Source organism: Catharus ustulatus, chromosome 10, assembly GCF_009819885.2.
Source record: "Catharus ustulatus isolate bCatUst1 chromosome 10, bCatUst1.pri.v2, whole genome shotgun sequence".
Taxonomy (NCBI): Eukaryota; Metazoa; Chordata; class Aves; order Passeriformes; family Turdidae; genus Catharus; species Catharus ustulatus.
Window position 1 is genome coordinate 15,449,646 of NC_046230.1, and position 10,687 is coordinate 15,460,332.

The 10,687-nt window shown below is 45.2% G+C and overlaps 1 protein-coding gene across 2 annotated transcripts in view; it reads right to left on the reverse strand.

Annotated features, from left to right (window-relative positions):
- Positions 1 to 7,030: 7,030 nt before the first annotated feature.
- LOC117000794 (interleukin 1 receptor accessory protein) overlaps positions 7,031 to 10,687 on the reverse strand; it is a 49,396-nt gene continuing 45,739 nt past the window's right edge. For both annotated transcript variants that reach the window (XM_033068816.1, XM_033068817.1), the window contains exon 11: positions 7,031 to 9,612. In XM_033068816.1, the coding sequence (XP_032924707.1) occupies positions 8,894 to 9,612 (719 nt within the window). In that variant the 3' untranslated portion in view covers positions 7,031 to 8,893. The remainder of the gene's footprint in view (positions 9,613 to 10,687) is intronic.

Genomic DNA, 10,687 nt, shown 5'->3' on the forward strand with positions numbered 1-10,687 from the left:
TGGGGTGATGTTTCTCAGTCTCCACAGGGAGGAGATGTGTGTGAAGCAAAAGGGTAAGAGGAGTTAATTATAATAATTTGGAGGGAGGGGATTTACATTCTCCATTTCAAAGAGAAGTTCCTGCCTTTCTCAGCAGACACCTGTCCTCCAAACTAAAACAGCAACTTTTCCTTCTTTGTCCATATATAAGCTGCACCTGATTATAAGCCACACTTTGGGTTTGGACCAACATTTTAGTAAAATGGTGCGGTTTATAATCGTGAAATTATTGATTTTCTGACTATTTCTGTGCAGAGCAAGTCATGAACACAGTGCCAGGCAGATTCTGTGTACATATCTTCAGAACCAAACAGAAGAGAAGGAGTAGTAAAAAATCTGGAAGGAGGGGATCAAGAAAAAAAAAAGATCGGGAGTGATGCAGACTGGGATTGTCCAGCACAGCCTGTGCATTGCAACTGCTGATGTAGGGGAGCTTCATAAATGAGGGTTAACTTCACAAAAATATGGAGAGGGAGCAAGAATACCGAAAGCTGTTAAGCTCTCTAGTTAAAATATACACTTGGCATACAATAGGGCGTGAGGATATGTGAGTGAGCAATCTTGTCTGGTGCGCTCTGCAGCTCCTGGGAATCTGGATCCCCAAAACTCAAAGGAGCTTTTTCTGAAATTGGCAGGGATGCACCAGCACATTTTCCTTCAGTTTTTCCACAGAGACAACATAGAAGTCATATTTCAACTGAACAAACTGAGTTTAATGGCTGCAAAAATTTCTCTCTCTGCTATGAAGTCTGCATGTAACCAGAAGCAATTACCTAGACTAAGGTATCTGGAAGCACTCAGATATCCACCTCTCAGACCCTTTTCTCAAGAGAGGTAATAAGTCATACTTCACCATAGTGATCCATGGGAGAAGTGTTCTCTGGTGACCTTCTGGTATCTCAATCCAGCCCCAGTTCTCAGACATTTCTGTGAGGGTTTGCTTGTCTAGATGTATTCATCAGACACAGCTGATGTGATTAATAAATACTGACTGATTATTTAATGGGGTGACCTGAAGAGAGTTGCTTGAGGCAGTAAAAGAGTTCTTGCCTGTGGTACTTGTTGCAAAGATTTTCCCTGCCACCTGCTAGCAATGTTACTTAATTATTTGGTGCCTTCTATCTTTCAAAAATGAAGGAAAATATTAATGTAACTAATCTAATATTAATCCAGACCGCTCTGCTTTTGCAGAGACAGGAATGAGAGATCGCAAGGGCTTCAAACTTTCTCTGGTTATAATAGGAGGGAGGTTGGAGCACAAGGTATTTTGAAAGAAAGGCCAAATGCCAACCTGAGAGGAAAGCAACAAAAACCAAATAATGAAGTAGTAAGTCCAATTCATTTATAAAGGTGACAATGGGGAATGCTGGTAAGGTGTCAGCCAGGCAGCCAGGAATTCTCAACAATAGCCCTAGAGCTTGCTTTTGGGCAATTCTCTCCTTAATCCAGTGTTTCTGCAAAAGCATTGACTAAACAGAGAATAATAAAGGTTGCTTTTAGTCTGTGAAATGAGTGGTGACAGTTCCACTTTGTAGTAGTATAATGGAGAGCTGCTATTTGCCTGCCAAGTACTGTATTTCCAAAAAAAAAAAGGGAAAAAGAAAGAAAGGAGAAAATAACTCTATCATAAATAAAAGTATAAAAGTACAACTGGAAATGCCGATGAATACATTTTTTTAATTGGAATGATGTGATCTACTTTCTCTGCCACATCTTTCCTTGTCCCATATCCTTTCATAAGATCACCTACTAGAGACTAAATATAAGCCACTCACTCAGCTGAACCAGGCGGTGACAGGAGGTGACACCCTGCAGGCTGCTCCGATCTGGCTGCTCCAGCATTTTGCTGGTAACTGGCAGACAGACATCTGCACACAGACTTGGGCCAGGCTTGCTGATGATATAAGTACTCAAAGCATCTGTTGTGTTGACCTCTGCACTGAAAGCAGGGCCAAACTGAACAAACTTAGTGTACCTTGAGGAAGTTTGCTGTCAGACAGCTGGCATTGCACAAAGAGTAAAGTCCCTTTAGAGGAGGGGTCCCCTGACATCTGCATAGCACTTGGCACACACTTCCTTAGCCATGGAGGATGGAAAGGAAGAATATGCTGGAGACTGAATTATCTGGTGATGGAGCAGAGGGGTGTAAAAGCAGGAGATAAGCTGTGTACCTCAGGGAAGAATAAGTGAGAGAATGCAAGCAAGCAGGTTGGGATGGAGCGCAGCCAGATGGCGAGCGCCAGCCACCTGCTAAGTCTGTCTCTCTCTAATAGTCAGGCCGGTGTGCAGAGCAGCTGGAAATATTTGGATGCTGCTTGTGTGCATGGCAATGGTTATCAGAAAGCTTCAGATTAAGACAGGCAAGACAGAGGGATAGCATAATTAGAAAAGGAGATGGGAAACTAAATCATCTTGATCTAGTTTTACAAAGTGGTGACCTTGGATCTCCCCTTGGCATAAAATTCATGTAAGAGAAATTGCAAGTAGTTGAGCTGGACTGAGCAAAGCAGTAAGTTTGGAGCGAGCTCTGGGCATCTTCCCAATTATGCCTGTGTGTAGGAGCTTGGCAGGAGTGAGAGGCAGTGTGTGGGAGAGGTCTGGCTCACTGATAACAACAAAAAGAAACAGAAGTGCAAGGTGTGCTCGGGGAAAAGGGTAACTTAGCCCAGTTACTTAGGTCTTCTCACCTAACCCCCCAAAAAAGAAATAATAAATGCTAGAAATTAGTGATATTAATGGATCCTGATGACACTGTGAGCATTTATTAAACTGTAGCCTTGAAGTCCTCAAGGGAAAAGGGAGCACAAAGCCAAGCCAGCAGAAAACTAGGACTCAGCACTAACAGAGCAGCCCAGCAGGGATCTGATGGTTTTTTGAGGAGCTGGGTAATAGCTACACATTGACATAGCCCAGATATCCTCACTTTTCTTCATTCAGGTCCAGCTTGGTGCCAAATGAACCAAAATTATTGTTTGGGTCAGATAGGACTCTGACAGTATTGTGCTGCTGGAGTGGATGAAACCAGCCAAAACAGATGTGGGTATTGGGGAAATGCCAGATATTTGTTGGCTGGTTTGGGCTGGGTTTTCTTCATGTATGCAGATCTGAAATGGAGAGTGAGTGAGTTTGAAACGCTCTTTGATGTTAAATGCAGGTAAATGAACATGTGCTAGGGAGGCTGACGCTGAATGGGAGCCAGCAGCTGCTCTCTCCTGCATCCCCAAATGGAGCAGATGCTTTCGAAGCAGAGATGTGAAACAAAACGATAGATGTTACTCTTGCTTGCCTCCAGAAAAGGAGCATGCAATTAAAATGTAAGCATGAATGGAGCAGAATTTTCTTTCACTGGCAACCGTGTGCACGAAAAGAGTGAGAGCAAAGCAGAAGGCATGGATTGCTGTCTGCAGAGACATCCCCGTTTGTGTTGGCAGTGTACAGAGGAGAGAGCTAGTAAGGTATTATCCACAGCCAAGTTCTTGGACCTGATACACAAACATGAGTGCGATTTGAGGAGCTGATACAATCTGATCTGCAAACATGTTGATTTTTTTCCAGCAAGCTGTAAGAATATAGTTCAAGGCTTTTCAATAGCTCGAGGGCTGGTTAGGGAGCTCGTGGCATCACTGACCTAAATCTTTAATAAATCTTAGCAGTCTGGGAAACTGCAAATACTGAAAACTGAGTGTGCTGGGCCAATATGCAGAAAAGGACAATTTTGATAACCAGTGCAGATCTGACATGTTTATAATGAAATAAGCTTTCCAAAGGAAAATGCTGCTTTCATTTAAGTTGAAATGTTTTAAAAGGCACTAGTCTTAACAAAGCATGCTGTAAGCAAAACAGAAGTGAAATACCAGACTGATTTTGACACTCTCAGAATAGCACATTCTGAGCTTTGTTTAAAAACTTTTCACAACATGTTTATGTTAAATAAAATAAAATTTTAAATGGCAATCACACATTTTCCATTTTCATGGAAAATTTTGATGTCGCCTTGTGCTGATTTTGTTCTGCTGGAGGACAGGAGAGGAGGAAAAAAAAATAAAATCAAAGAAATGGGATTTGCTGTGAATGGAATACACAAGTGCTTTGTGAATCTGTGTAGCTCACTGCAGGCTGATTCTCAGACTGGCCAATATGGAGCTGCCCACATGTGGAATTTCAAGGTGTCACTGTAATGAGTAGTAGCCAGTGAAAATGAATCACTAGAAGCAGATATTCCTGAATGACCTTTTTCTATCAATAGTACTTCCAGCCTGGCTGGTAACTCTGGGTACATAGATGTAGCAATGTTTTGTAAGCATCACCCTGCACACAGCAGGGTTTTGGTTCTTCAACCATTAACTTATATACCTCAGTAGGTAAGAACTCGTTATTGGACAAGTTTCTGATGGGAGTCAGTGTCTCAGTGTCTTCACTGGTGATCTGGTGATAAATAAAACATCATTTGCTAATAACCACGGCAGATGGAACAAGGATTGCCTGTCATCGCTATTTCCCGCTTCACCAAGCATGCAACGTGATCTGCCTTGCCTGATGAACTGGCTCCAAGCAGGCACAGTGCACTGTAACAAAAAATTCATTAAGATCATGCCAGTGGAATGCTGGGAGACACCTCAGCCACAGCACTTCCTTGGGAAAGGTGTTGGAGGTGAAAAGCAATCAAGTCTGGTTTCTCACTAAGATGCAGTGGGATGAAGAAGAGGGTCAGTGGGAAGCAGTGAATAACTGCAGGTCCAGGATTTCACTTCCTTGTGTAGCCCAGGCAACAGGAGAGACACTCTGCCACCTATGATCTGAAAATTATTAATAGCAAAGAAAAGGACAAAAACCTTTTGGAAAATGATCCTTTCATGGGCAATGGATTGTCAGATGATTTGGCAAAAGCGTGCAGGTACTTCCACAGACAGAAAAATACCTGAAAAGTCTCTTTGCTGCAGCAGAGGAGTAGAACCAGCACCCCATCTGGAAGCAAAACCCAGGTTACCCAACAATCAGAGACAATATTAAGGCTGAGGCTGATTATTCACTTGAACAAATACTGATGAGTTGGAAAACTCGTTGGTGCTTTCAAGCCAAATGACTTTGTGGCAGATACATTTTAGTGAAATACAAATCATTAGCCTGATTGCAGGCATATCAGTGTAAATGCTGTGTCCCCTGATGTCTGGCCATTACTGTGTCTGGTGCTATGAAGAATTCAAGTCATATTCTTTTGTAAACCATTCTGCAGCATCTCTATTTGACATTAAACATCCTTGCAAAAGGAGCCTGCGTGGTGCATTTATGATGTCGTGTTAGAGCCCCAGCTTTCCCCAGCATGAGCAGTGATGGCACCCAGTGTGAACATCCATGTGCACAACAGTCAAACCCCAGCACTTCGTTCACATGGATTTGGGCAGGCAGCAGCAGGGTTATTTGTGTGGCTCCCTGTTCAGTCTATAGTGTTTTAACTTGTGCATTTCCAGAACAGCACCACATTTTTCTGGATGCCAGGTGAGGCCAAATGCCTGGGTGGTGAACTGGGAGCACGTATATTCCCTTGTGCACCCTCATATGATCTGCCCTTCCCTGCTTGGCATGGCTCTGGGTTATCCTCCTAGGCTGGGTGTGCCACACAGGGCAAACACTGTATTGGTGCTGAATCAACATGGAAGATAAAATATAAATGTGGAGCAAAGATTAAAGGTTTGTAGCATTTTTTCCTTATTTCTGGCATCTGTTGGTTCCTTCACAATCTTGTCATTGTTTGGGAAAATGTCTGCTATAAATACACTTAGATCAGATGCTCTGAGATCAACATCTAGTGTAATATATGAGAATAAAAATCTGTTTGATGTTAGAAAGAGAGTTTCTTTTAGTTCTTGCAGGTTAGTGATTCATCCAGCATTTCAGATGTGAGGAGCAGCCCATTATTGGCATGTCCAGTGGCACTTGCTAGGGAGAGACCTCCTAGGTACCAGAACTTTGCAGTCACTAAAGTAAAGACAGGTTGATGTTGAGACGGACCATGTGACTTGTCTGTGTCCCCTAACTGTTTAGTTTCCCAGTGTCTTCCTGACAGCACCACCCTTCCACAGTTTAAAAACCTCTAGGTAACAGTGGAAATATTGCTCTGCACATCAAGACCTGGTAGTCTCCTACCATTGCATGCCACGGGTAGAATATTCAACTTAGTATTAATGTTTTTACATTAAGATACAGTAGAAATTCTACAGATATATACTAACTTTACTCTTGCTGAACTGTTCTTTTGAAAGAGCTATGTGGGGTGAAGGATGTTGTTATACTGTGCTGTCAGTTAATTGGAAATTATGACATTTTTCTATTCAACTGGCAAATGCACGTGTACCAGAGAAGAGAGCAGTGACTAGAGTCATCTGCACCAGTCAGTGTCAGATGGGACATGAACAGATTTTAACAGATTTTCAGAGAGAATTCAACTCTGCAATGAGTTTGTTCTGGTCCTAAAGTAGGACATCAAGCTGGTACTTAGGGTGTTTCTAAAAACTTCCTTTGCATGAGACAAACACAATGGAAATTGGTTTTAGGGTTTGTTCCCATATCCTTGCTCAGACATCTCTCCAGTATGATGTGCCTTTGGCATGTGGGACCTTGGTCTTGGGGGAAAGGGTCTCTGCATGCACTGGAACCCACCATGTCTCAGTATCTGTATGAGAGCAAACAAGACCCAGGATCTAATAGATGGGGTCAGAGAAGGAGTGGTAAAATGCACTGGCTCTGTTGAGGCATGAGGAAAAGCAATGGTCATTACTAGTTTGTATTTGTTCTTTCATGAAGAGATGACAGTTTGCCCCAAAAGACTGCATTTGGCCATTTTGTGCAGCTGTGAGGAGCTCCGGCTGTTGTTTCCTCTCTTTGCATTGTTGTAGTTGACTGACACAATACCACACTCAAATAAGGGCAAAATCTGTAAATAAAAGCTGTTTAAATGCCAACAAATAACAAATATGTTGACTCTGGAGGCTGATTGATTACAAATTATTTATATTTTGTAGCTGCACTTTTCAGCACTACCAGACTCACTGACAGTACCATCCCACATTTAATTGTAAGCAACTGGAGTCATTTCATGGCATTTTGACTATGTCTTACAATGCATCCTGCAATGTATCAGGTTGCTTTCCAAACACCTCATTCCTGCTTCTCCTCTGATCACTTTTTCATATGGACAAAGCTTTTCTGAACAATTTACAGTGTTTCTGATGGAAATTAGAGAGAAATCCACACCTGGAAACTTCTCCAGATTCTGAATTTGTAACTCCTATGAGTTGGTAGGGGTTTGTTTGTTGCCCTTGATTTATTTAGATTGACTCAGCACCAGGTTTGCTGGTTTCTATTTTTCAGTCTGTTGCAGAAAGCTGTTAGGATTCAGCTCACAAGGCTTGTAACAGGAGAGCTGTCAGCTATGCTTGATCTCAGAAGGAAAGGATCAAAAAAAAAGGGCAATCCTGAGGAAGAGGGTCTGCTGAGGGAAGGAAAGTGATATATGAATTATAACTGGACTTCAGCACTATTAAAATGGGTGAGACATGGCCCCCCTTCCTCACGGCTCCAGCAAGTTCACCTGAGGCCATTAGATAGGAGTCCTGGAGCCAACAGACCCTGTACCCCAAGGGCTCAGATCATATTTTCAAGGCAGAAGAAAAATAATTACTTGTCAACCTGATACGCAATTACTAGGCTGACTAGAGTGGTGAAGGAGACCTTTTTTGGTCTCAGGGAAAGAAAACAAATGCAGTGTATTAGCAGAATTAGCTCTGTCATGCCAGACCATCAGCTGAAGGCGAGCAACCAACCCCCAGGATTAGCACCCTCCCTTGGTGGGGAGAGAAGGCCTTGCACAATGTGGAATGAGACAAATGACGTTTTCAGTGCAGGAGAAGAGTGGGAAACACTGCTGGCAGCCAGCTCAACAGACTGATGAAACAGCAGCCCCAGGGAGACTGTTCAAAGGCTCTTTTGGTTATTTAATGAAGTGTGGTTGAGTTTTAACCCCTCAGATTCAGCGCTGGAGGTTTTCTGTGAATGTTTGAGGTCTTGCTTCTATCCCTGAGCCTATTGACTACTCAGAGAGTTTTTAAATCATATTCCCTGTAATGGTTTTCTTTCCTGCTGCATGGAAGGCCACTCAACTGACAGAACAAATTCCTCATACAGTGAAGCAGGGATAGGAACCAAGCCCAGGAGCCCACTGCAAGCTCTGGGAACAGGAAGGGACCTCAGCCAGGTGGGCAAATCATATCTCCAGGCACCGCCTGGTGAACAATGCTACAGCATTTACCAGTTCCTATGGAACTTTTTACAACAGCCGTTAAAGAAACCAATTTTATTTAGAGAGAAAGGGCTTGTCTTAAAACTGTTGAGCAGATTCTTTTAGACCACAGTGGATAACTGCAGTGGCAGGGGCTCCCATTACCCTCATTAGCAAAGTTTTAGCCTTTGCAAAATGCAGGCTTGCTTCCCTTTCTCCAGAGGTTACTGGCAGCAGGATGGCCGCTCCCTGCTCCCTCCCTCCCTTCCCAGCTGGGGCCCTGCCCTCCTGCAGCAGCCCTACCTCAAACACAGCCACATGTGGGAAAAGCAACACCAGAGAAACATTTTCAGCTCCACTTTGCAATTTAAATTCAGAAGCAGCCAGGCAGGAAGCCCCCAGCCGCTGCTGTGTGCATGGCTGCAGGCCCCTGGCTCAGGTCAGCAGCACTGATATTGCTGCAGTCCTCCATGCAGGCATGGCACTGACACTTAATGGCACCAGGCCAGCCTGTGACATCCTGAGGCCGCAGTGAGTTTCTTTCACTGGCCCAGCACCAGCAGTGCCTCAGCCCATGTGTTAGAGCACGTAGAAGTCATTGTTGTTTGACAGGTCACTGTAATGGCAGAGGGCGAGAGCAGGGCCCTGTGCCGGCGGGGGCTCGGCTCGACCCCTGCCCTGAAGGGCCTGTGCTGGGGCCCTGCCCGAGCCCGGGGTGCAGAGGTGACTGTCCCACCTGGGCTCAGCCACGGCCTGCTGCTTGTGTCTGCTGCTGCCATGGCAGAAGGTCCCACAACACCGGCACGTCAGGAAGCGCTTGGCTCGCTGTTTGGCCTTGGACTCGGAGGCCGAGGCCGTCCCTCCGTGAGTGAGAGTCACAGGAGTGGCGCCCCGTGGGTCGGGCTGCCCTTTCAAGCGGCTCCTTCTCCTCTGGACAGGGTCCAGGCTGATGTCCGACTGCGAGGAGCAGCTCTCGTTCCAGCCCGCGCTGGCGCTCAGGCTGCGCAGCGGCAGGGCGAGCCGCAGCGCCTTCCAGAACTGCGAGCCGGAGCGCTTGGACTTCTCCCCCTTCCAGGTGACGAAGGAGACAGATTCCTTCAGCTGCAGGATGCTGGGGTGGGTGCACTGCAGCGGCCTGTACTCCACCACGATCAGCTTGGTGGCTATGGCGTTCTGGCACATGATGCCCAGCTTGAACTCCAGGAGGCTGATGCTCTTCTCTGTCAAGTAATCGGGACTCAGCACCACGATCATCCTGCGGCTCCTCTGGATGAAGTCGAACACGGCTTCAGTGGTATCTAAGAGTACAAGGGCAGAGGAATAGGGGTGCACAAGGAGAAGGGAGTGGGGAGAGAAAAGCTAAGGAAGCTGTTCCATGGCATGCCTGAATAGATCCCTCTTCCCACAGAGGGAAACCTGGCACAAGCACTGTGACTTTCGACTTGCCCACACTCCTGCTGGCAGCAGTTCTGCTGTGCAGTGGGTTTTGGAGAAGGCTGAGGCGGTAAATGAGAAGCCAGGATATGCCATGACTGTACTCTGACTTCTGCCCTGCACAGCATCACTCACGCCCAGGGAAGTGCAAGCATTTGATAAAGGGTGGGTCTTGTTTGGGAGCCACCTGCCCACAGCTTGAACAACTCTTTGTATCAGGGGATCAAAGCGATCCTGTCATCCTGCCCCAGCTCAAACTGCAGGGGCTGACCCTCCTCCCCTCTGTCATGCTCTCTCATCTTTAAGTAGAAACCTTCAAATTTAGAAAGCAAAAATATCAGCCTTAAACCCCTCCATCAGTTCCCCTAGGCATCATGGGTGGTGGAAATACTGTCCTTCAAAGCATTTCTTGGGATTAATTGCAAGTTGTAAAGCTCAGCAAGAAGCTTAGCTGGAATGGTGCCAGGCAAGAGCAACATCTCTCTTATTACGATTTTTAAAAAGCAGCAAACCTGAAGGATGTCCTTGGACTTCTACCTGTGGCTTGGGATGCAGAAAGCATATTGAAGGTGTAGTGGCTAAAGGGTGGAGAGGAGAGGATGGGGACTATATGGCTGCGGCACTCAGCAATTTAACAAAAGCTGAAAAATAAAACTAAAAAAATTTAAAAACCCATACACTTACTAAGTGCTGGTGCCTGAGATGAGAGGGGACCCAAGGACAAGTTGGTGTTCAAGCAGGACAAGGATCATTAGAGTAAGAGCTCTTGCACATTCGAAGAGAAAAATCTGCCTCTAGGAATGTCTTTCAAAGAGCTTTTCTGGGAAGAAGAGCTGCCTCTTGCTTCCCTTCCATTTCACACTGCTAAAACCTTCATTCCTCAGGCTGGAGATTCTCCTCTCTCCCTGATGGTGGAACACTGGTCTTTTATACGAATGA